Source organism: Nematolebias whitei, chromosome 18 (assembly GCF_014905685.2).
Source record: "Nematolebias whitei isolate Nwh7 chromosome 18, NemWhi1, whole genome shotgun sequence".
Lineage (NCBI taxonomy): Eukaryota > Metazoa > Chordata > Actinopteri > Cyprinodontiformes > Rivulidae > Nematolebias > Nematolebias whitei.
Window position 1 is genome coordinate 29,187,268 of NC_056515.1, and position 27,157 is coordinate 29,214,424.

At 39.6% G+C, this 27,157-nt stretch overlaps 1 protein-coding gene across 1 annotated transcript; it reads left to right on the plus strand.

The window, feature by feature from the left end:
* The first annotated feature begins 774 nt into the window (after window positions 1-774).
* ssh1b (slingshot protein phosphatase 1b) lies at window positions 775-22,038 on the plus strand. The gene is made up of 15 exons (XM_037692291.1): window positions 775-1,035; window positions 6,309-6,346; window positions 13,006-13,106; window positions 13,974-14,038; window positions 15,044-15,165; window positions 15,252-15,320; window positions 15,599-15,664; window positions 17,692-17,886; window positions 17,973-18,066; window positions 18,323-18,451; window positions 18,867-18,913; window positions 19,754-19,900; window positions 20,234-20,434; window positions 20,579-21,206; window positions 21,331-22,038. Exons 1-15 carry the CDS (start codon window positions 964-966, stop codon window positions 21,892-21,894), a joined length of 2,538 nt encoding a protein of 845 aa, XP_037548219.1. The 5' UTR covers window positions 775-963; the 3' UTR covers window positions 21,895-22,038.
* The last annotated feature ends 5,119 nt before the right edge of the window (window positions 22,039-27,157 follow it).

The following is a 27,157-nucleotide window of genomic DNA, read 5'->3' on the forward strand; positions in this document are numbered from 1 at the left end:
GTAAAACAGTGTTAGCAAACTTGGTCAAAGAAATTTTGAACTGAAGGTCAATTTAATTCCTGAAGGTGTTTGGATAAAATTGATCGGGTTTTTGCAAGCTTCTGAGAACTAGTGAAGTTTTTAGAAAATCCATGACATGTGTGTCATATTAACTTGAAGTGTGTTTAATTGCAAAACACTACATTTATTTAAGTGATGGTTGCAGTTTCTTAAATGTGAGAATTTTCTATTTGTCTGGAACTTTATTGACATTCATCTTGTCTACTGGTTAAATAAAATAAATGAAGCAGTATACTGTGAGACACTATAAGAGCTGTTTTTTTTTGTTTTGTTTGTTTGTTTGTTTAATCTCCCAATACTTTATAAAATCGTGTTTTTATAACGAAAAAAATATTCGCCATCCATTTTGGTTTATAAATAAAATTTAAATACATTGTTTAGCTTCTAGAAATGTGCATATTTGCAGGTTTTCACTCCTGAATAACTTGAATTGATCTATTAATGAATTATTGTGAAATAGCATACAAATTGTGTCAAAACAAGGTTTCTACAATTGATCAAACTAGCTGATTACAACCTCTTAGCATCGTGTGGGACTTCCTAGTCTGGTCTGTCACCTTGACAACATCGGACCAATGACAGCGCGCACGCGAACTAGGCCAGCCAATCAGAGGCGGCCGGCAAATCTGCATGTCATTTCTGCCCCGGCTCGCGCTACCTGCAGCGTGTTTTGTTTGTCTGTCTGCGGAAACAAACGGACCGAGAGCTGGACACGAACTGTGGGGGTTTTTCCTCGGTACTTTCTGCTCATGAGGACTCCGGTGACCGCAGAGGACTCCCGGAGCCGAACCCAACGGGAGCACCGCCGGTGCTGGATGAGAGTCTGACTCGGCGTTTTCTACCCGGTGACAGAGAGACAAACCGAGCGGCGCATCCCTCCCATCTCCCGCAGCCCACCCGGCCATGGCCCTGGTGACTCTGCAGCGGTCTCCAACCCCCAGTGCAGCAAGCTCCTCCAACAGCAGCGCGGGGGAGGTGAGTGGAGGAGGGGGCAGCAGGGGCTAGGGCTTCATTTTTAGGAAAAAAAAAAACAAGAAGAAGAATGCGCCTGCAGGAAAATAAAATACAAGCTGGGTGGAGTTTAATATCCTGCAAGAAGTCCTGTCTGTGTGTTGTCAGCTTGACAGGGTATTGTTCCTGTAGTTTTGCTGCAGCAGGATTTGTAAACAAAATCCTGCAGAGGGGGAAGGGTGCAGTTGGGTTTAGCTGTCAAGGCAAAATGCTCATTCATGCACTCAGGTGGCTCATGTTTTTGGAAGATGGATTCATTTGAGTTGCTTTAGCATTCACTTACTTGCACTGGAAGAGTGATAATTAGGTCCACAAGTTGTGAGCTGCTGGGTTTGACCTTAAGAAATTACAGCACAATGAGATGAAAAGCTGTTGCACGTCTTGAAAAATAACTATTCATTCCCAGCCTCTTAAGTGCCACCAATACTTGAACTGGTCAATTTTATGTTGTCCAATCTGCAACCACAATTCTGAAAAAGTTGGGACGTTGTGTAAGATGTAAATAAAACCGAAATGTAGCGATTTTCAAATCTCTTGAACACATTTTTGTTAACAAAGACAAGTAGTAAACGTCAAATATTTAAACGAATAAATTGTACCATTTTTGGAAAATGTAATTTGATTTGTACTGGACAAAAATATAAACAACGCTTTTGATTTTGCTTCCATTTATCATGATCTTATCTCAAAGATCTAAGACTTTCTATGAACACAAATGGCCTTTTTCCCTCGAAGTATTGTTCACAAATTTGTGTAAATCTGTTAGTGAGCACTTTGCTAAGATAATCCATCCACCTCACAGGTGTGTCATATAAAAATGCTGATTAGACACAGGTGTGCCTCAGGCTGGACAAAATAAAAGGCCACTCTAAAATATACAGTTTTACAATAGTGGGGTCAGAAAAAGAGTCAGTATCTGGTGTGAGCACCATTTGCTTCACGCAGTGCAACACATCTCCGTCACAGAGTTGATCCTGTTGTTGATTATGGCATGTGGAATGTTGGTCCACTCTTCAAAGCTGTGCAATGTTGCTGGATATTGTCAGGAACTGGAGCACACTGTCGTATACGCCAATCCAGAGCACCCCAAACATGCTCAATGGGTGACATGTCAAGTGAGTATGCTGGCCATGCAAGAACTGGGATGTTTTCAGCTTCCAGGGGTTGCATACAGATCCCTGGGCAACATGGGGCCATGCATTATCATGCTACAACATGAGGTGATTGTTGTGGATGAATGGCATAACAATGGACCTCACGGAGACACCAACTCTCACCCTCTTACAATGCTGTTATTGCAAGTATCACTCAGCCCCCTGTGAATAGCAAGCAGCCTTCAGTGCACTAACGACCAATTGTTAGGGCTCTAGCAATCCATAGTTAGGCTAATGGTCCCCCTTTTACCTGTGAATAGCTAGTTCTGGCTGGCAGCAGCAAACTAATTGATCCACTATGATAAGTGACTATTTATAAGATTGGTTTTTTTTCATGGCCTCAGAGGTCACTAAGGTGCAGGACTTCAAGTACTTGGGGTCCACTGTCCAGGAAAATGGGGAGTGTGGTAAAGAGATGAAAAAGAGAGTCCAGTCAGGATGGAATGGTCGGATGGAGAAAAGTTTCAGGAGTAATTTGCGACAAAAGGGTGTCAGCAAAGTTCAAAGGAAATGTTTACAAGACAGTTGTAAGACCAGCTATGTTGTATGATCTGGAGACCATGTACTTTTTTTTTTTGCTTTGGCAAAAAAACAGGAGAAAGAACTGGAAGTGGTGGAAATGAAGATGTTGAGGTTTTTCTTAGGAGTGACAAGGATGGATAAGCTGAGTGAATGAGATCATCAGAGGTACAGCACAGGTTGAACAACTGGGAGATAAAGTTAAAGAGGCCAGACTGAGATGGTTTGGACATGTCCAGAGGAGGGACAGTGGGTATATTGGTAGAAGGATGTTAGAAATGCAGCTGCCAGGAAAAAGACAAGGAGGAGATATATGGATGCAGTTAGAGAGGACGTGGAGGTTGTTATACATCAACAAGTCATACATCAGGGAAAGTAAACAGCCACTGGCCAAAAGGATGGTCCAACACAGAAGAGCAACATCATCAGCCCAGGAATCTACAGTCTACACTCATCTGCAGGCCAGCAGCCACTCTTTCAGGAGCCTTGATGGAGAGGAATGCTGGTTTGAGAGAGGAGTGAAGGAAGTCATCTTTGTGAAGAGAACCAATTCATCTTTAAACGTGGGCAAGGGTCTCCATGTTCAACTATCACTCTCTTACAATGCCGTTATTGCAAGTATCACTCAGCCCTCTGTGAATAACAAGCGGCCATCAGGACACTAATGACCAATTGTTAGGCTGATGGTTTTCCTTTTACATATGACTAGCTAGTTTTGCCTGTCAGCAGTAAACTGGTTGATCCACTGTGAGAAGGCACTGTTTACAAGACTGAGTTTGTTGCTGCGCTGCAGACTGAAGAAGTATTTTGGATAAAAGAGGAAAGTTAGAGTAAAGAAGAATCCATCCAGAGGACCCGACTTAACCTTGATGGACAAAAATAAAAGTGTTGTGTTTTATATTTGTGTTCAGTGTATATGGCAGCAACACATCTCAAAATGTTGGAAAAGGGTAAAAGATGGCTATAAAAGGAAGTAGTTTGATGAAGAAACAGCTGTAAGAGCATTTTGCAACAAGGTCAGTAAAATTACTGGTTATAAAAAGCATTTAGAAAGGCTGAATTTCACAGACATAAAGATGGGCAAAGGCTTTGTGAAAAACTGAACAAAATACTTCAAGTCAGAACTCGGATGCCTTCTGGCCCTCTTCATGTGAAGTCTGAATAAACCGAGGCAGCAAGAAGTGTTGAAGCCAACCGTCCTTTGACGTGCTTTTGTAGTTTTGTATCACCTTACGAGGTAATGACAGCTGAAATAGTCAACATGTGCTGGGGTCAAGGGAAGCTAGTGCCACAATTCAACACCAGTCGTTTGCAGGATTAAACAACGACATTCAACCTTTATTTATACAGGTTAATCCCATTGAGCCTCGGAGACTCATTTACAAGAGAGAGCTGAAAAAACAAATTGAGACAAGGGAGATGTCCATCACCCTTTTCGTTTTTTGTGCTCCAGGTCAGTGCAACAGAGTTCTGCTCTATGCCTTTTTTGGTTCTGCACTGCTGCCTTGCTTTCTCAAAGCTCACGTCTATGTGGGACGTGGCCAGCTTCTTCTGTGATTCTTGAACAGCTGGACACAGCATTAAGACAGACTGGTTTGTGTGTCCTTTTAGCAGAATTGTTTTATGAAAGAGCTATTGAATGGAACAATTTCTGATAAATGTTCCCCAACAGAAAATCAGACATACTTTGAATATACCATTATCTACTGTCATCTAAAGATTTATCTGGATCAGGGGTGCCCAGTATGTCAATCGCAACAACATTATGAGTAGATTTCATGGCATTAAAAAAAAATTGACGTCAGCCATCATCCATCCTCACTATGAAATTTTTACTTGATTGACATACAGGGCAGCCAGTCACAGCCGTCATTCAAACCAAGTCTGAGTGGTCATTTTTTGGGGGGGAAACCCCCGTGAAATCCTCCACATGTGAAGTCACACATGCACACTACAGGCGGCTGCAGTCAAGTCTTTTCTGCTCTAACAACAGTTATAATAAATGACAAAAAGCAAAGTGTTTTTGTGCTACTCACCATTTTTCAGCATGTAGGAGCAAAACTAATAAAATCCAGGGTCCAAAGAGACGTTAGTCTATTCACCAGGTTGGACATAATTGATCGTGCAGACGCTGCATGCACAATGAATGCAGCTGAGCCCAGCATCAGGGTTGCCAGATACATTTAAAATGTCTTATTTACCCCTCCTTTTCTGTGCACATGTTCAACAAACACAACACACAACTCATCTTAGAATATCCTTAATCAGCACATATGACAGTTTAGATCAAAATACTATAATTTTAAAGCCACAGTACTATAGTTCATAACTTATTTTCTGGCAACCCAACTGACATGGTAACTACAGCGTTTTTGTGTAAGCCCACTCATTTTTTGTTTATTACCCCCAATAAATATTGGGGGAAAAATACACTAACGTTTCCAGAGGTTGTTCTTGTGTGCCTTATGGTAGGTAGATCACTTTGACTTGGTCATTTTAAAAGTAGCTCGCATGCTGAAAAAATGTGGGCACTCCTGATCTGGATAAATCTCACCTCAAAGGACAAGGCTAAAATTCAATATTGGATGCCTGTGATCTTCAGGCCCTCAGGGGCCACCACATTAAAAACAGATCTGATTATGGTCTGCGTGGGCTCAAGAACACTTCAGATCTTCGTCTATAACCACAGCTCACTGTGTCATCCACAAATGCTGGTAAAGCTCTGTCATGCAAAGAAAGGGTTATATGTGAACGCCATCCAGAAATGCTGTTGACTTTTCTGGGACAAAGCTCGTTTAAAATGGACTGAGGCAAAGTGGGAAAATGTTCTGCCATCAGACAATTTTCACTTATTTTTGAAAACCACATATACCTTGTCCTTTACACCAAAAGGGACCTGTTATCAATGCACAGTTCAAAAGCCAGCCTCTTTGATGTTGTGGGGGTGCATTAATACCTATGGCATGGGCAGCTTATGTGGAATGGCACCATCAGTGCAGGAAAGTATATACAGGGTTTAGAACAACATATGATCTCAACCAGCAAAGAAGGCCCAGGACCTCTGAACAGCTAGAATCCTATATCAGACAAGAATGGGACAACATTCCCTCCAAAACCTCCAGCAGCTGCTCATTCAAAAAAGACACGTCTTTTTTTCTCTGGTCCAACTTTTTAAATGTGTCAGTGCCATAAATGTATAAATGTTCTGCACATAAGAGCGGCACACTTAACTAAAAAATAAGAATAGCCACTTTATTTGAAGATAATTCTGTTTTAAAGTCACTTTCAGCAAAGCATCTCAGCGTTCTGCATGCACTAAGAGATAATATATGTTTGAGTCTTTGCTAAACTTAAGAAGTTAGACCACATCACTGACCAGCAGGTGGCTCTAGCATGCTTTACCACACACCAACAGAAAACTTAACATTTTCATGATTTCTTTTTTAGTTTTGCTACAAATTAAAGTCGTCTCTGATGCTTCTATACACGGTTTATTTTTCAGCATTTGTACTGAAATTGCTGCACAGTTTTCATCATCTGTTTTTTTTTTTTTTTGTGTTTCAGGATTTTGGAAGTGATGATGATAGGAAAAATAATCAACGGTGAGTCCTTTACTAAATATTATATTATTTATAAAGATATTACTCATTGTGCATTCAATGTTTGTTCTCTATTGATGAAGAATTGTCAATGGTTGGAACAAGAGTGTTTTCAGATGCTTTATATAAGATCACCAATATACGTTTGGCAGCAAACACTGTCAGTGTAGCACGTTTTATTCTGAAAAGCTTAATTAGGCAGGTTTTGTGCTGTCGCTGTTGGCAAATTAGTTGTCTCCCATCAAAGAACAAAAAGGGGGAATTGGAAAAACGGTCCATCTGTCCATGAATGTTATCAGCATGATAAATTGGAAAATAATTGAGGTACCAACTTCCATGTTTGTGTATAGCTGCACCCACATGTAAGAAAGTATTATTTCAAAAATTGTGTTGCTACGTCAAAATCCATGATGGCCAACGCCACATGTATGTAAATCTTGTTAGCTGGATAACTTGAAAATGGGCAACAGGCCAACTTACTTTTTGGTGTGTGGTTGTTTCTAGGCGTAAGAAAGGTTCCTTTGGAAAATGGTGTTGCCACTTCAAAATTCAAGATGGCCACCACCATATAAATAAGTAAACTAGCCACCCCTGTCATTTGAGGAAACTGCTTTCTAGTTTTTATATTGCCTAAAAGTAAAGTTTCCTAGGGATAGACTCAATGAAAATTTTCAGGTTGTCCAGCAGACAGTCTCTTGACAGAATCTGGTTGTCCTCCAAATTATTTGGTTGCCCACAACATTTACAATACAGAAGATAAATATCAAGAAAATGTAATTTCGTAAGTATATTGCACTAAATGCAACAGCGGCTGTGACTGGGTGGCTGTGGCTGAGTGATTAGAGCAGTAGTCCTCCAATGCAAAAATTGGGGGCTTGATTCCACAGTCACATGCCGAAGTGTTCCCGAGCAAGACACTGAATCCCTCATTTCCTCCAATGTGTGTCCAATTGGTGTACAAATGTGATAAAGCATTGATCTTTGTAAAATATCTAGTAGAGTTCTGCATGAATGGGTAAATGAGGGCACAGATTGTAGTGTAAAGCTGTTTGAGTATATTGATGAGATAGAAAGGCACTATATAAGTACAGTCCATTTACAACATTTACTATATACAGATGTTCTCAGTCAGCCATCTTGTGGACTGCTTGGGATGTCCCAAGATACTGAGTGGCAGACTCTTTCAGGAGATGCTCGAGTGGAGCTTCTTCATTCTCATCCTCTTCTTTCTTATCAGACTTTGCAAGTGAGGCACTCACAGATACTCAAGGAAGGGATTGAAGCAGAAAAAAACATTTTGACATTTCCTCCACCCCTGCCCCGCCCCTATACAACACTGCATTGTCCGCTGTGTACATGACCTTAGTAAAAGTATACAGTATAGTGTTCTCAAAATGAAGCACCGAAGTTGGAAGACTTTAAGCTGCACCATCAAGACCAACAGCATCCTGAAGGAAGAAACTGATTTTAACAACTTTTCTCTAGTTAACTTTTATGAAGTTTCAGTGTTTTCAATTGAGGGGTTGTTGGATATATTTTTTTAAAAATTTAGCACAGGAAGTCATTTTCAGAGCATAAATTAAATTAAAAAATTGTATTTACCAAACTAACAGATTTCTCCCCTAAAATGACAACAAATTCATTTAAAGGGATTATATTTACAGGATTTTGGCTCATATAGTAATTTAATAATTATTTTTCATATTTGACCATTTATTAAATTGCATTTATTACAGTACAGTTACCCTCAGTATGGTTCTAACTTTAATCAAGTTTAGCTCACCCAAACAGCAAAAACACCTTGTTGTTACTAAAACAGTGTAGAATTGATTTTTGCTCATTTTTATGATAAACTAGAAACCTGAAACTGACTCTCACAGAGAGAAATGGAAACGCACATCTTTGCTATAATCTGGGGCATATAAATATTCATCTTTTAGCGTTAATGTTGTTTAATTATAAGAACTAAAGCTACATCCACAGCCTCTCACTGTGAGAGACACTCAAGCTGAGCACTCTCTCTCTCTCTCAGACCCAGAGTTTAGTTACATGCATGGGTTGAACATGTGTATATGATGATGATGGTGCTCAGAACACATTAACATTTAATGCAAGTTAGATTTTAAGTGCAAAAGTCCTAGGAAGGTAGGGGCACGGTGTTGGAGGAGGGAGTGAGGTGATGATGTATCAGTTCTGGTATCTGCCCTGGCTGCAGCAAATTGGTCACATGTGAACACATACATTTAGACATTTAATAATTTATTACGTCATCACCTTCGGTTAGGGTACTATTTTCCACCTTGGAAGATGGTACAGGAAACATTGATTGTTGCTCTCACCTGTAGTCTGTCTCTTTGAGTTAGGAACACTGAGCACACCCGTTGTGTATCAGACAACATGACCCGCCCTGCCTTCTCTGATTGGGTCAAACTGTGGCGCTGGTTCTTTTTGTCAGTTTAATCCCCGTGTCATCATTAGATTGGGTGGCTTTTAAAATACTACAATACATGTTTTTCTTTCCCCTTTCATTTTTACAGATGACACAAATCCATCGCAGTGACTGAGAACTTTTAATCCGTCTCTGTTTCACTTGATTGTCCACCAGACAACCTCATGGCAAGATCTGGTTGTCCAAGACCAAAATACATTGTTTTGGACAAACAGAAACCGCTTGTTTTTTCATTCATTCAACCTTTATTTATACAGATTAGTCTCAGTGAGCCTCGAGGACTCATTTACAATAGAGACCTATTTTTATCAAAGAATGATGACAACAGTAGACAATCATAAAAGAATGCATATACATGTGGACCCCTGGTTTCTTCTAGTGGTTGAAGATTAATCTATGGTGGCCAAGGTCACCATTAGCCATGCCCTAGCTCCATCATTGGTGGTGGGTAAAATAGCTCCTTTTGGTCACCAGGTTTCTCTGCACTGCCTTGGACAAGAAATAACAAACTTAAACTCTTCTCTTTTACTGTGTAACTCAGCCACTTGAATTTCTTGCACCAAAAAACTGTAAAATTTACTTGCATTCCCTAACACTCATCTCCAAAACGACAAACATTCACTATTCTACTCTTTCATCAACCGAGCAATGTTCGTTCTTGTTTTTACATTAAGTTAGCTATACTTGTAAATTCCTCCGTATGACTTTTTATTTTAAATGTTGAATTAAATATTTCTGTAAAAATCTATTTAGTCAGTCGGAGAGATTTATTTGTCATTCGCACCACATGTGGTATGTGTGGTGGAGCGATATTATGTACGCAGGGTCCCAGTTACATCCAACAATAAAATGCAAAAGAAAAACATTAATAAGATCTAAGATATATAATTAAGAAAAACATCAGCTAAATAACACACTAAGCACTAATAGCATAAAAAACATTGTCGAACAGCAGCATGAACATGAGTCTGTGTGAGCAGATGAGCATGAATGAACACAGCAACATGAAACAGATCAGCAGCAACATGAAACAGATCAGCAGCAACATGAAACAGATCAGCAGCAACATGATGTGATTTTTCACAGTGATTATCCTGATTAGAGATTCATGAGTCTAACAGCTTCAGGGTAGAAGGTTTAGGAAGGTTAATCATAACAGCATCAGCCGACCTACGTGATGAACAAATTTATAATACAGTATAAAATAAAATGTGGAAAAGTAGGAATATTTAAACTTGAATAGTTCCAGTAAGGTAAAAGCTGAAGCAGAGTTCTGTTGGAGCTGATAGGATGTGAGATGGGGAGGTCTGATTTTGGATTTTGAAATTTGAAAGAGCTACAAAAAGTCCCACCAAGGTTCCTAATCAAACCGAGCCAAATCAAGAAAACCATGAAATGTTGGTGATTTTAAGTCAAAGGTTTTGTTAGTTTAATTAAGAAAGAGGAAGCTTAAACCTTTCAGGTGTGTGTGTTTTAAGCATCTTTACTTTGTGAAACTTTTTTTTAAAGACTTGGGCTTTTTAAATGCCGTTTTTATTTTGATTATAAAAACTAATCCGACAAAAAACGTGCTCGTTTCGTCCTCAAAGCAGCTGAATGAACATTTGATTCAACATGAAAAGTTTTTTTTATTTATTGTTCTCAGTTACATAACAGAATGCATAAACTTTTATCCCCGCTCAGACACAAAGCTTTCCTTTATCCAGCCTGACGTCACAGAAGTCATGACATGAGTCAGCAAAGCATTGGCGCAGACTCCATCTTTGTGCTGAATGTGTGTTTAAAAAAAAAAAGAAAGCTCTGTCACGTTTTATGATTCGCCAGTCTTTATTTAGTATTCTGCATTTTAAACACGGGCCCGCTGCTGTGTAACGTTCCCACCTCCTGCGCTCTCTCGCATGAATGATGGCATTGTTGCAGGGTGTTGCACGGACAGAGCCGATTGCTGAATCACGAGCTGCGAAGGAGGAGAGACAGGAGCAGAAGCCCAGCAGGCCCGGCAGTGCAGACATGGAAGCGTCGGAGCGTGAGGTGGAAAAGAAAGCTTTGAGAGGCTGCAGTCAGAGGAAGCTGTAGAGGGCTGTTAAACAGGAAGGGGCTTCTGGAGGAGGCAGACTGTAAATAATAAAACCAGCAGGATGCATCTAAAGTCTGGATGTGTGGAGAAAGCTGCTCTGACTCGGGTGGACATCTGCGGCGTGTAAGTTCTCAAAGTACGATAAAAGTTGAAGGATTAAAGATAGAAGTGGGGACTCAATAAAGCTGAATAGATGTAGATAAATGTGGTTTAATGTGTGATTCATAAAAACATCAAATATGTAAAAGGTCCTGGATCAGAACTCAACATACTTCCAGCTTCAGACAACATGTCTTATTGTTCTCAGTGGGCGAGGCAAGACTGAGATAAGATAGAACTTTATTGATCCTGCAGGAATAAAACTTATCAAATCTTATCAAACAGCAGTCATCTAATAGTTTAATCCGTCAGTGTTAAGACAACCATAGAATAATGGCTGAGAGTAGACTTTAGATAAAAAAGACTTACAAAATATATTTTGTAAGTCCCTAAAGAGTTTTGTTTTTCAGACATGACTTGTTGTCAACACAGCTGATATTCCCCCAAATAAGAAATGTTCAATCATGTTTTTGTTTCTTTTTGTTAAACAAGAATAATTAATGTACTATTCTCTTACTAATTATTTTCAATTAAAAAAAAAAAACTTTTTTTTTTTTTTGCATTTACACTGGGTTCATAGCGACTGGCAAGAAAATCTGGAAATTTTACAAACAGGGAAAAGTCAGAGAATTTGAACACTAATCTGCTGATTAAGAAAAGATTAAATCAACCAGAAAAATCACTGTAATGTCACTTTAATTTGGAGATCTGTTTCTTGTGCTGCTGATTATCCATGCTGCTGATTTCTGACCTGCTGTATTCATACCCATCTGCTCACAACAGACTCATGTTCAGACTGCTGTTTTATACATCGTATTACATCATTATTGTTTAGTGTTTATCTTAGATTCTTGTATACTCTTTCTTTTTTTATACTTTATATTTTTGCTGTTTTTTGGGTGTAACTGGGACCTTGAGTACGCAATATCAGTGGTTAGCACTGTTGCCTCACAGCAAAAAGGTCCTGGGTTCAATCCCCAGTTGGACCTGGGGTCTTTCTGTGTGGAATTTGCATGTTCTTCTCGTGCATGTGTGGGTTTTCTCCGGGTACGCCGGTTTCCTCCCACAGATCAAAAACATGCATGTTAGGCTGACTAGCAGTACCAGGCCTACTTTGTAAAAGAGATCTGTGATCTCAATGGGATTTGCCTGGTTAAATAAATAAATAAATACATTTTGTTCCACCTCATGTACCACATGTGATGCAAATGACAATAAAGTCACCTTGAATCTTGAAGATCTTAATGATATTTTAATGTGTACATGTATTAATGTTAGTAATTTAGTACCACCCAGTCCATGTTCTGTTTCTATACTTACTGATTAACTAAGATGGCTTTTTAGTGTCTGATGTTAACAATATAATTGATTATTAGGAATGATTGCTGTATGCATGTACCGCAGTCTATTTGCTGTCATCTCTGAATGATGGTGACTGAAATATCTCCTGGAATTTCAAGATTTGTTTAGTGAAAAATCAGAGGAAACTCTGGGCAATTTGTTTTGATGATATGCTGGGAACCCTGGTAAAACACAATGCAGGTAATGTTCACTAAAATATATATAATAATAATAACAATTACCTGGACTTGATGTTTCTGTTTCGAGCTTTTCTCTGTCCACTGCATAAATGTTGTTTTGTACTCCACATGAACGCAGATATTTTAAATAATCCTCCATTTAAAACAAACTACTCATTCAGGAACAAAAATCACTTTTAGGTATTTACTTACATAACTATGAGAGGAAAAATTTGCTAGATTTGTTTAAAATTGTCGTTATATGGCTTAATATTTTTTCTTCTTGACAAATTTCACTGTGGTGATATTTAAGATTTAAATTCTGACATCTCTCAGCTGACTGATGTGGAGAGTCTGATTTTTTTTATTTATTTTTTTTATGTCTGAGTAGGAAAAACCAGACAATGACTGGTTTGGTGACGTGTTTAGAGTAAAATACTAACTTTCTTTTTTTGTTGTTTGAAATGATGGATGGATGAAATGTTGAGACTTTAACGTACTTGTTTCTGTCTTTCAGCCTCAGTGAAAGCTTCTTCATGGTCAAAGGAGCCGCCCTCTTCCTGCAGCAGGGTGGCAACGCACAAGGACCGAAGACTCCCACACACCACAAACATGCAGGTACACACGCACGCTTTTCTAATTGGGAACACTGGTTTTGGTCCCCAGTTGCCAAGATGTCCCCAAATCTCTGGTATGTAAGCTGGTCTATGTCTCCAAATTTAGCATAAACAAACACACACACACACACACACAAGTTAAGTTGTATTTACTGCATGCATCAGGATATTTACTGCAGGTTTTCTCTAATCAAAAAGTTTATATGACTGACAAATTGTTATTTATGAATTTAACTTTATGAATTTAACTACAATGTTGACAAAAATAAAGAAAAAAATTCTCATTTTGGTGTCCTTTTTATTTGCCTGCGTAAAAAGTTTAAGTCATCATCAAGCTGTCAGAAATCTTTGTGCTCTGTTGTTTTTTTGTCTGGTTTTTGTCTTTTAAGATTATTTTTTTGTTGAATCTTTAATGGTTTTAGTACAAAACAAAACAAAAAAAAAATTTGTAGATGACTCGGAGGACTCATTTCAGCTAAACTGGCTTGTTTTGGTTCAACATCAATGGGGGGAAAATGTGCTGTTTGTTTGTTTTTTCTTTTGTTTGTTTTGACTGTACCTTAAAAAAGCAAATCAAAAATGAGCACACAGGAGATGTAAATGGATGCCAAGATTGCACTAATTTGTTTTAAAGGGAAAAAAAAATCACTTTTAATCACTTTGTGCTTTTCTCACACCTTGGCCAACAAGGTGATGAAGCTGTTTGATTACCGAGTCAAACGTTGGACATCTTGGTTCACGTTAGTAACGATAGTTAATAAAATGCCTCTTAACTTCCACCAGATCAACCTACGATTCTACAATGTTGTGAATCACAGTTCATTTAGCTCAGCCAGTAATCTAACCTGTGCCCATGTTTCATTTGCAGGTGATTTACCTCAACACCTGCAGGTCATGTTTAAAGCCCTCCGGTCTGAAGATTGCATCAAGCTGGTCAGTTTTAGTTCTTGTAAAAATGTATTTTTTCCATTAGAGCTGACTGTCATGAGATGATGCTTCGTTATGTGAATAACTGGCTAGCACCTTGTTGCTCTGTCCCTTTTCTGCCCCAATTATAGTGTAAATTTACTGATTGTTTTATATTTCACTCTGGACATCTTATGTTGAAGAGGGATTGATTATCGTCGGTGTGTTTGAGAACATATGAATAAAGTTTTAGGCCTTTGAAACACAAATTTCTGTAAATAATTCCTCCAAGCTGCTTCTTTGTCCTCCAAACTGCGACTCTTATTTTTGTTTGTGGACCAAAACGTGCCCACTGAGGGGTTTGGAAAATCGTTTTTAATTGTGTTTGACAACTATTTGTTGGTGCTTTAATGTAAAAAAAAAAAGTTGCTCACTAAGCAGTAAGTTGGTACCACTAATCCTTCATCCTTTGCACTATTAATATGCACATTCAGCAAATTAAGAGTCCTGACAGAAGAGAATTTATTCTGTTTTAAAAATCTGTGGCCGTCATAAAAGGTGGGCGATAATGTAAAAACCCATGTGATATTCATTCCTTCAAGAAATGCCAGTTGTACAACCTGATGAACTGGTCTTTGCAGAGTCCGATTAGATAATTGCTTTCATTTTTATTTACCAAAAGTTTATATTGTGACCACATTAAATCTGTGTGGACTTCAGAAATCAGATGTGCTTCATTATGCAAATTAGTGCATCAAAGATGAAATGGGCATATAATCTGAGTTTAATGGTGGACTTTTGAAATAAAAAATAGTTAGTTTTTTAGGTAAGGGAGGCACCATAATAAACATAAATTCACCTAATTAGCATTTTTTTTACTCTAAAACACGTCAGGATGAAACCCTTAAAGCAACAGATTTACTCTGAACCCGTCTGGTTTTTCATGTGGTTCCATACACAGCATCCTAAAAGCAGGTAATTCATACATCAAATGGTGTTGGGGTTTTTTTTCTAACTTCTTTTGTTTCCCAGGCTGTGCGGTTAGAAAGTGTCCGGTCGGACCGGGTGCGTTACATGGTTGTTATCTACACCAACGGCCATCAAGGCACAGAGGAAGATATTGTTCTGGGAATGGATTTTGCAGACAAGGACAGGTATAACATCTGCAGCTGTGCGTTCTGTATACTTTCAGTCAACTATTTTTTTGGATTTGCTGAAATAATTTTCGTCCCATCTCTAGTAAAAACTGCTCCGTTGGGATGGTCCTGCCTCTGTGGAGTGATACCAACATACATTTAGATGGAGATGGGTGAGTTTCAGTCACGTTGCCTTAAAAACATTGTTATTAAAAGATAAATTAGTTTGTCCTGGTTGCCATGTGGGCTTTGCTGCCCTCCACTGGAAGTTCTATGAATTACACACTTATCTCCAGAGAACAGTTTTTGCTGACCTTGTCAGTATGCTGGAGGAATGTTCCACCGTTCGGTGTCATGAATAGTCCCACGACCGAGTCCCATCTAGTGTCTCATCTACTCATCGTCCACCGTCTTCATCTGTACTCAAACTGATCCTCCTCTTCCTCACCAGAGGCTTCAGTGTGAACACAGCAGGGCGTTCTCATGTCTTCAAGCCTGTGTCTGTGCAGGCCATGTGGTAAGTTGGTTTTTATGTTGGAGGTGTGGTCTCATTAACGTGGGGTGGAAATTGCTCATAAACGTCCACAACTGATCAGCTTTTGGTGTCAACTCAATTCAAGATGGCCGCTGTAGCCTGCTGACCTTTAAAAAGCACAAAAAGGACTACAAATCAGTCAGTTATACACATACTGAGCTAAAATTTAGTCTGGTAGTAAAGTGGATCCCCCAGCATTGGTTCCGAGTACTAGATCATGCAAGATCTTTGTTTACAATTTGCCAATAACAATTTGCTTTCAACTCTTTTTTTTTTATAGCAAAATTTCTCATGAACCAGCTGAAAGTATTTTAATGAAAATTTCATAATTTTAGTGTAGTAGTAGCTGAGGGTTAAGTGCTACTTGTTGCTCACGATTTTTGTTTAAAACTTTAGCATTAATTGTTGGAAGCAAAATATCTCATGAACCTCGTGTCAGATTTTAATAAAACTTAGAAGATAATTAGTGAACGTACGTCTACAACTGAATAGAGTTGGGGAATAAATCCAATTCAGCATGGCTGCTACAGTTAATTGACATCAGTCAACACAAAAACAGATATTACGATCAGTTTTACAAATATTAAGCAAACATTTGATGTGGTAGAACCTGAAGCATTCACAACTGTGACCTCTTGCAATAATACATGAGATTGTGCAAAAGGTTATTTTGTTATAAGACCCCCTAAAGACGTTTATTCTGCAGATTAGGGCACCGTCCATGGACAGCTGATAACTGTGCTGGCTCCAAAACCTCAGGAAAAGGACAAAAATACTCTTGTCCATTAATGATTGTTTCCTAAACAAATTGAAAAAATCTAATTTTCTGTTGTTTCAGCCCTAAACATTTTACTTCTGCGCTCAGCAGCACGAGAGTTTATATTTGTGCTTTGAAATCCTGTTCAACTTTATTTCTGCAACGCTGGTTATAAATGAAATGTCTTTGCTTCTAAACTTTGTGACATAAACCAGTCCATGTGTACAAATTAGCAATGAGCCAGCAACAGATTTTTATAGTAATTATTATTTTGACCTTATAGACTTCCAATAAGGGCAGCACGGTGGCGCAACTGGTAGAGCTGCTGCCTCTCAGCGAACAGGTCCCTGGTTCAAACCCCGGTCCAGGGGCCTTTCTGGGTGGAGTTTGCATGTTCTCTCCGTGCATGCGTGGGTTTTCTCCGGGTTCTCCAGTTTCCTCCCACAGACCAAAAACATGCATGTTAGGCTGATTGGTAACTCTAAATTGTCCCTAGGTGTGAGTGAGAGTGAATGGTTGTTTGTCTCGTTTGTCTCTATGTGGCCCTGTGATGGACTTGTGACCCGTCCAGGGTGTACCCCGCCCCTCGCACAGTGATTGCTGGACATGGGCACCAGCGACCCCCGTGACCCAAAATGGAATAAACGGCTAAAGATAATGGATGGATGGACTTCCAATAAATTACAGGGGGAATATACAACACGGAGACCTAACTAGGCATGTATAATCATGTCTTTGTCTTTGGACTGCAGTAGCTCAGTGGTCAGTGCTGAAGTCCTGCAATCCTGAGGCCGTAGGTTCGAGCCCAGGCTGTGTCTGGAAGGGTAATATCCATTTTAAAAGTTCAGACCTTATCATTTTAGTGAGAATAACAACTCCTGATTTATTTTAGGAGCATGAACTGATAAACCTCAGCCAAACAGTATCCTGATGCATGCTCAATAATCCAGGTAGAATAATCTAAAAATCCTCTGGACGGGTTCAAAAAAAATTGTAGAAACGTTTCATCTTTTATCAGATTGAAGAAGACTTTTGGATAAAAGATGAAACATTTACAATTTTTTTTTTTTTTTGAACCAGAGGACCTGACGGAACAGTGTTCGTAGAGTGTAGATGCCACCTGCTGGTCAGTTGTTAAATTACAAGAAAGCTTCCCTAAAAACTTTTTTTTTTTTGGATGCAGTCTGATTTACTGTTCTACATCTACTTCTTGTTTGTGCAGCCGCTTCAAGACCTAACTGTGTTTCCTCAGGTCTGCCCTGCAGGTCCTCCATAAGGCGTGCGAGGTGTCACGTCGCTACAACTACTTCCCAGGGGGCATTGCTCTTATGTGGATGGCGTTCTATGAGAGCTGCATCACCTCGGAGCAAAGCTTTGTCAACGAGTGGAATGCAATGACTGACCTGGAGACAACCCGGTCCGATTCTCCCAACATGTTTGTCGACCGGTGAGATCCCAGGAGTGCCATTTATTACTTTCTTTCATCAGTGGAAACTTGACTTTTGTGTGTAAATATTTCCTTTATTTTAACAGGCCGACTGAACGAGAACGAACCGAGTGTCTCATTAAAGGGAAACTTCGACACATCATGATGTTCCAAGACCTGGAGAACATCACCTCGAAGGAGGTACTGTATGTGCCACGTCATGGCCTCAACGGGCCGTGTGATAGGTCAAGAACGCTCCATGATCTAATTTTAGCAAAAAATGCACAAAAAAGATTGGAGATCAGTAATGTTAGCAGTAAACAAGTGCAAATGAGCATTTAGTTAAATAAATATTCAGAAGTGCTGAGAAAGAATGTCTGTTAGCTTACTATGAAAGGAGAATGATGAATTTTTATTTTGTGAAAGTTTGCGTTACAAATGAATTCTTCTTCTTCAGATCCGTAACGAGCTGGAGCAGCACATGAGCTGCAACCTGAAAGAATATAAAGAGTTCATCGACAACGAGATGTTTCTGATCCTGGGTCAGATGGATAAAGCCACGCTCATCTTTGACCATGTTTACTTGGTGAGTTGGTTTGATCTGAAATATGTTTGCATTCAGATCCCAAGGTAAAACGTAGTTCTCTCTTTCAACTCCAAAAATATCTTAAAATCTTAAATTCAATTATTCAATTAAATATGTCTAAAAAAATGTTGGATTTATTTTATATTTTTTAATCCTTTATACTCAAAGCACTCTTATTTTTGCTTTCACATGCAACATATATGATTAGCAGTTTTTCCCCTCACCGCGAGGTTTCAACCTGCAGGCCAGCTTAGATTTTATTTATGTGTATTTGTATCATGTCTTTGCCTTTGTCTAATCTAAGCTAAAATAAATCCCCACCCCCTGCCGCCACACAGCTTTAGGATAAAGCAGGGTTAAAATAATAAAAGACTCCATTTTTTTTACTAAGTTTCTGCCTTTATTTCCCCTGCAGGGCTCTGAGTGGAACGCCTCCAACCTTGAAGAACTACATGACTGCGGGTCAGCAGTTCTCCTCTTTTTTTTATAAAGCCTCGCGTTTCAGTGTTTGACAGTAACTAATAAATCTAAAGTATGTTTGCATTTGGATGGTGCATCATGATACATTTACTACCTCCGTCTTTTCAAAGCTCCAAAATTCACGGTTGAAACCCGTGCCTTCATCTAAAAAGTTATTTTTCGCTGCAAAAATAATCCGAGAACTTGTTTACTCTTTTTTTTTTATTAAAAGCTTTTTGTGGCAAATGCTATGCTAAAGAGCTCAAACCACACTGTCTGCCATTTTGAGAACCAAAGAGAGACAGCCCATGTCACGTCAAGGGGCCTCCCTCCCATTTTTCTTATGAGACATGCTGCTTGCTCCCTCACTATCCATTCTTCAGTTCAAACAGTCTTGTACTGCCATCCAGTGGTTAAAAAAGGTACTACACGCAAAACAAATTAAACATTTCTTCTTAAATTTGACGATACTTACTAATTATCGTCAAATTTCAAACAATATTATCGTTTATCGCAATAATTTCTGCGACAATTTATCGCCCAGCAAACTTTTATCGTGACAGGCCTATTTACTACCGCAGATTAAATAAAAATATGTATTTGCTGAACCCAGAATATGTAGCTAATCTAACCTGAAATCCTAACAAAACCGTGATGTGAAATGCTAAAGTGACAGTGTATTAATAGTTGTTGGTAAAGAAAGTTTAAAAAATATCTTGTAAAAGCAATGTATGTCTGAAAATATGATGTGTAATTAAAACTAGTATGAAACGTGTTACCGTAAATGGCAGCTAAACTACACGGGGAACCGAAGAGTTAAAGCTTTATTTGTTTTGGTTGCAGTGTTGGTTACATTCTGAACGTCACCCGAGAGATCGACAACTTCTTCCCCGGGATGTTTTCTTACCACAACGTTCGTGTGTACGACGAAGACGCCACTGACCTGCTGGCCCACTGGAACGACACCTACAACTTCATCGTCAAAGCCAAGTGAGAATTAAACGCAAACTGCTGGTTTTGAGGGGCTTCGTGCAGATTCATCACTATTAGATTCATATCAGTCTGACAGAGCTGTTTGAACAATGCTTTGATAATAAAAGGTGGATTTTTGTTTTCTTCAGCCACATTTTCACAGACTCTCATGCTGCATCACTGAGATGTGAAATGGTGCAAACAGCCTGGTTGCTATGCAACTGTCTAACCTCATTAAAACTGGACTTTTGTACAGATCGAGTTGAGGCGAAGTGATTCCCCGAAGTAGATTTCTGCTTTTTAAAAATCTTAACAATATGACTAACTAGTTACTTTTCCTCCGTCAAATAGGAAGAATAATTCAAAGTGCCTGGTGCACTGTAAGATGGGAGTGAGCCGGTCTGCCTCTACAGTCATTGCCTATGCGATGAAGGAGTACGGCTGGTCCCTGGAGAAAGCCTACAACTACGTCAGGCAGAAGAGGAGCATAGCTCAGCCAAACGCTGGCTTCATGAGACAGCTGGCAGAGTACGAAGGAATCCTGGATGCCAGGTAAGCAGGTCTTCAGGTTTGCTCAACCGCACAAGTCAACAAAGGTGCTTTTGTGCATTTTATTTATTCATGCAGCCACGTTCTTTTGTATTTGCAAGTTCTTTCCTTCTAATTCACAGCAAAGTATGTTTGTAAATGTTGCAGTAAACAGCGTCACAACAAGCTGTGGAGGCCTGGCGCAGACGAGGAGGGATCTGATGATCTGCAGGCTTGCGGTCACTGCGCCGGTGGGGAGGAGACGCCGGTGCTCAGGGACGAGGAAGGCTGCGGGGCGTCTCCTTGCAGGGGTCTGGTGATGGAGCCCCTGGACTCTCTTAACTACAACTATTACTTCAGGCGTTTGTCGGACTCTGCGCTCGACAGCGAGCCGTCCACCCCAGTGCGGGGACCTCCACTTCTAGGTATGGAGAGGGTTTTCATTGAAATTGAAGACGTGGAGAGAGACGCCCTATTGGAGGACGAGGGCTTCCCCATGGCCCACTTAGCCCTACCTGGAGAGGGGACGGCAGCTCAGACCTGCGGACGCCTTGACCCCATGGAGGACATGAGGCTGAGGCTGGAGTTTAGCACTTTGGAAGAGGAGGATGAGGAGGAGGCTAAGAAAGAGGAAGCTGAGATGGCGGCCTTGGCTCAAACGCCTGGAGGTTCAAATGGGAGGAAAGCGGAGAAGGAGGCTGAGAGGACGGAGGAGAGCCAGCTGGGTTTAGCTAACCTGAACACCAACAACAGCAACCGCCTGGCCGCCAAGCGTAGCTGTCCTGCAGCGTTTGATGTACGTTAAGAAAATGAAGTAGTGGATATAAAATTCACACATTTAAATCCTGATTTTATGTTCAATTAAAATGTGATTTTGCTGCTAACCCTGTTCTGTCTGCTCTAATTCTGGATCTTTGCAGGACAGTGCCAGCACAGGAAACCCTTTAAAAGTGAAGCCTTCCTATCAGTCCTGTAAAGACTGCATGCGTCTGCCACAAGGGCGGCGCTGCGACCGTCCTGCAGGAGGCCGCTCCCACCGCCTTAACCCCGCCCGCCACTGTTCCGTCCCCACCATTTGCATAGACCCTCCTGGGACACATTTCCCCTCCACCCCAATGTTCCACTCCCTGTCCACTCCTGCGGTCCTCCAAGCCAACCTGGTTCAGCCGTGCACCACGTGCACCCTCGGTGACACGTCTGCTCCTCAGAACAACCACCAAAAACTTTTCTCGCCCATGAACTGTGAGGAGTCGCCTCCTGACGGCGGCTCGGCGCAAACGGAGGACATGGACGAGCCGCAGGAAGTGACATCAAGTACTGAGGCCGTCAGTGTGACGGGTGCAGACGGGTTGAATTTTGGTGTTGCAGGAGAACAGGCTGTGACTCAAATACGAATGCCCCGACTCGGGATTAAATTTGGTGTTGAACTGAAGCTGCCGAGCCTGGCCATGGAGAGCCAGCTTCCTGTAGGGCCTCTGCCTTAATTCAGAACCTCTCACGTGGACCCGATGGAGGAGCTGACGTCACACTGCCTCAAGGACTCTTGACGGCTGAAGAACACTAGACGACCCCCGCTGTGATGACCTCTACTGTAACATCCTTTCTTCATAGCTTCATTTTAACAATTTGCAGCAGTTTCCTGCACATTTACAGAGAGCGGTCCGAAGCATCTGGCACCAAGATCCAGATGAGGCTGGTCCTTGTCACCTGCTGATAAAGGCTCCCACCACACATGCAGGTTCACGCACACTTCCTTCCACCTTCAGCGGCATTACTGCCATCTTACCTTGAACAAGCAGGTTTGATGCAATCGTGGTAGTTTGTTAAATCTAGTTCTTGCTCCAATCTGGTACTTTCATTTTAAACCCGCCTGAAGTTGCTGCATGCTGATTGTTTCCACCACAACTCTGCAGCAGTATTCACGAAGGAGTTCAGTAAATATTAACAGCTCAGCTCACTGCATATCCACTTATTAGCACGTCTAAAGCACTTTGAGTTATTCTTGCAGCAGCTTTTGCATCATTATAGGACATTTTGTGTGAAAGCATCATTCATGGAAAGTTTCTGACCAGCTCTTTTATCATAATTTGTCCTTCAAGCTTTTTAGGCTGTTTTGCTCAAAGCTGGTTTAGTCCTGTGTGGCTGGTTCACCCTGATCTCCTTCTTTAGAGTAAATAAAATCTTGTACTTGGTGCTCAGATTAGCTCCTGAGAGAGCAGGATCACACCAAGCACATGCTTAACAAATGTCAGCCATCTTTAATTCTAAGTGTTTTTGTCATAAAGTAAGATTCAGTTGGAAGAATCAATTATCAATCAAAAGGTACAATCCTCAGTCAAATTTTCTTTTTATATAAAATTAGTCACCTGAACTAATTCTCTCATGCCTATTAAAATGATGGAAGAGATGTTTCTATAGTCAAACAAACAAAAAAACTCAAATGGGCTCATGATGGAATCATTTTGAATGTAACGTCATATTTTTGGACTCATTTTACATTTGTTTTTTTCTTCCCTCAGAGGCCCGCTGGTGTAAATGTGATTATTTATTGTTCAGTGAACTGCATTAAGATTTAAGTAAATGTAATTTAAAATATTCCCCATTTCCTTTGTGGGATTTCCGTTGGTGTTTAGCACAATAAAGTCAACCTTTTATCCAACAACTGAGTAGTTTAGGACACAGGTTTTGACTTTTCGACAATCACTTTATCTTCTCATTACATTCAAAGATCCAGCTGTTTTTTTTATTTTAATCTGAGCCACATGTGTTCTCTGCACATCTGTCTGTTAATTTATGATGTGTTCCTGTTGTTTAAGGCACGCTGGGTGTGCTGCTGCTGACTGAAGCCTGTGCGTGCAGGATAAGCACCTGGGAATTACTTAACTCCGTTCTGAGCTCTTCAGGTAGAAAACTGGAAAGAATTAATGCCAATTATTTTTCCTTCTTTAATTACTATTTTCCAATGGCTAAAACAGTGCATCCTCTAATCCTTTCCCTCCATAAACACAATCTGAAAGAACTGCTCTTTTAATTGTTTAATTTCATTTTGAGCCATGTTTACGGGGTTAAAGATAATTAAAGAGAGAAATATTAGGAACAATGACTGAAAAAATTAAGTTTAAACAAAGGTTTATTTTGGTAATAAATATTTAGTTTTTCAGAGGTATAATTTACAAAAAAGACTGATATCACTTTAGCTGGTTGGTTGGAAAGACTTTTCTCCAACTATAACTAGGGATGCACGATATTATCGGCATAGTATCGGACAATATTAGCGATAAAGTTAAATATTGGCCTTTCCATCAGAATAGCTCACCGATATAAAAGGTGCTCTTTATTTTATACAGTATATGTATATATATATATATATATATGATAAATAAATAAATAAAGGTGCCCTTTTTCTATGACAACCCAGTGTCATGGATGTCTGCAGGACCAGCACAACGTTATGACATCACACGTGCCGTTGAGTTTAGGTTTGTGAAAATTTTCAAATTTGCACTGTTTGAGTGTTGTCACTGTGTTAGAGAGTAAATGTCATGAATAAATTTGGCATTAAACATAATCCAAGTTAAACTGTTACATCATTTTCAGCCCCCTTTTTGCCATCTGCATTTTGTAGCAGGCGAAACTGACAAAGACCGTGCAGAATAATGTATTTTAATTCCACAGCAGAGAAAGTTATGTCGTCTCTGTAAACAGGTCTAGTGGGAAAAATATCGGTTATTGGCCAAATAAGTTTTAACATATTGGCATATCAGATATCCTCCAAAAATCGAATATCGTGCATCCCTAATTACAACACATCTCATGTAGATTTTATCGACAGCTTGTTGAGCTGCAAATTGTAACCAAATGTCCAAATTCAAATTTCCAAAATCTCCCCTGAAAAGACCAAATTCTTCCTGTTTTATTTGTGAAGGAAAAAAACAAAACATGGAATAAATTGTGAAAAGTTTAAATGAGGATCAGTGTTTATCTGCTGTAGAAACTGCAAACTGTATGTAAGAGAGCTGCTCCAGCTTTTTGAAAGCATTAATTTTTCTTGTTTTTTTTTATCACTCGTCAGTTTAATCTGTAATTCCCTGGAACCTGGTTAATCTGGCTAATTAGCGGCTGCATTGGTGTCATTTTCTAAATGGTGTAAAAGGTTCACAGCTTAAAAAAGTATTGATTTCAGAAAAATGGCTGACTGATATAAGATGCTTGTGATTGTGTTGGTTTTGTTTCCTGCAGGTATTTGCTTATTTATTTTAGATTTCAGAACAAAATATTGTCCCAAAAACTGCTTAAAGACGGGAGACATGTGGTTTGTGGCAAATCTGGTACCGATATTTTCATAATTCGAGACTTCATCTTGTTTTTACTTTTATTGTATTATATTATTCATTAGATGTTTTCTTTTAAATTACTTTAGTTTTGTTTTGTTTTGCTGGTTTTGGTTTAAAAAGACTTTGCACATCATTAAAGCAATAGTTCAGATCTTTTTAGGTGGGGTTCTGTGAGAACACTCAGCAGTTAATATCTTACCTGTTGTAGATAGCTCTTTGTGTGACCTCAGTTTGAAAAAAAGTAGATTTTAATCCAGACTGATGAGCTAAAGACTAAAGTGGGCAGGGGCTGGGGGGGGGGGGGGGGGGGGGGAATGAATTGCTGCCATCTTAAAACAATGCTAACTCTTGTTTCATAGTGGTTCATGCGAAGGTTATTTTATAAACATTTCCTACAATTAATAACACAATTCATAATTATATATGGTATTTGCAAACACAAGCAGCAGCAGCTAGCTGTAGCACTTCCAGCAGTATTGGCATCATATATATTCCTGAATAAACTTGAAATTTTTAAAGTTGGCATTAAAGTTTATAAAATAGCAACTGCATGAATCACTTTGAACTTTTTTTCAGATAGTGGTGTAAGAACGGCCTCTTTGATTTCAGCTCTGTTCAGACCAGCTGTTAGCTCAGCGTTCCAGTCAGAGTTTAACTCACTGTATCCAAACTGAGGCCGCTTGCAGAGCTATCTACGACAGGTAAGACGTTAATCGTTTGTACCATTTTGCAGAATCCCACCTCAAAAGATATGAACTGTCTTTAAGCACCGTAGATGAATAAAAACAGGTCAACCTCTAGAATATGCAGAAAAATGTGCAGCCATGTTGCAATTTTACGGCTTTGGTTGTTATTACACGTCATGGACCAACAATTAAACACTTTAAATTCTAATTAGGATTCTCTGCTCGCTCTTGACAGGTGAGCTGTCTCTGGACCGCAGCACCACTTCTGGTCGTTTGCCTCCTGTTTTGCTTTTATATTGAAGTGCCTTAACTGTGGCCATAGCTCTGCTGTAAAACGCACGAGTGCGTCGATGGTATCCAGACTTATCACTCCCTGAGTAGGCTGGCTTCTCGTAGTGTTTCACTTGGCACATAAATACTGTATGCAAACACACATTATGCTCACGCGCACTAGCTTCCGCTCCATCAGTGCTCGCTAATGGACTTCCATTTATTATTGGCCAATAATGTTGCTGTGTTTGAAGTTGTCGAGACTTGTGGTGCTTTGTGTTGGTTCAGAGCCGGCTGAAGAACCTTATTTACTGGAATGAGAAGTATCATTTGCATCAAAATATTAGATTGTCTTTAAAGTGTACCAGTCTGTGCATATCTTTCCTCTGCCCCACATTAGCTTGCAGACATGGTCAATATTAAGGAAAACAATGCTACTGTGTATTAAGAAGTACGAGTTCTTGTACATACATCAGAAATGACTCATCCAGGTGAGGGGTTCATTTAAAGTGACTGTTTTTTTTCAGTTTTTATCTGGATAAATTGCAGGAAATGGGCAACAAAAAGACAATCCAGTTAAAAGCCAAGCGTTGTGGACACATGTAATTTAAAGAAGTTCTTGTATTTATCGAGGGTAGAGCACAAGAATGTCCCGAAGCTTTTAAAGTTGAGTGGGAAAACAAAACGGGAGGAAAAGGTCTCCCTGGGAGTAAAATAAAATTCTGTTCATATTTTTGTTTTTTATTCATTTTACGTACTGTATTGTACAGTGCCACTGTTTGTTTGTGTGTGTATGCACTTTTTATTTATTTTTTTTACATTTTAAGTTGTGTCCAGTCTGATGGAAATAAAACCTTTTTTTTGCATCATCCGTGCAACTAATTGATTTTTGCATTTAACGACTAATTTTCATACTTTAAGAATGTGGTGCAACAAATAACAATGTGTGTTTTATAAAACATGTATCAGAATCGAGGCTTGTGAGCCAAATCTGGCCCTCGTTAATATTTGATCTGACCCCAAAATATAATATTTTAATCGTAAAATAATTTTTATTGTCTCATTTTCCTAAAAATAAAACAAAACTGAGCGTTCTGTACTTGGTGCAGACTTCTCCGGACAGTCAAGAAAAAAAACGTTGACATTTTTCCAGTTTTGATTTTGGTTAGGAAACGGCAACAAAGAGCATTTATGTGAGTTTGACATCCAGGTAAAGTAAAGACGCTCCAAGTCTTAAGAAAAAACAACTGAAACAGATGTGTCTGCTTTGACTGCCTCTCTCCGTCAGACGAACAGAGAATTATTTTATTGAATTAGTCAAATGAAGTCAGGCTGACATAACGAAGCAGGTGACCGCTGAAGTAAAAGCCTCCAGATGGACCAAAGTCCTGCAGGACGACCAGCAGGCCGAGCCTCAGCTTCTGTAAGTGCTTAACATTCATTTTTAGGTTAAATTA

What these genes read in the sequence shown, in the direction of transcription:
- ssh1b (XM_037692291.1), top strand. Translation starts at nt 964, where the DNA reads ATGGCCCTGGTGACTCTGCAGCGGTCTCCAACCCCCAGTGCAGCAAGC. An exon ending in GATAGGAAAAATAATCAACG is followed by an intron (nt 6,347 to 13,005) that starts GTGAGTCCTTTA and finishes TCTGTCTTTCAG; the next exon opens with CCTCAGTGAAAGCTTCTTCA. An exon ending in GAAGGAATCCTGGATGCCAG is followed by an intron (nt 20,435 to 20,578) that starts GTAAGCAGGTCT and finishes TAAATGTTGCAG; the next exon opens with TAAACAGCGTCACAACAAGC.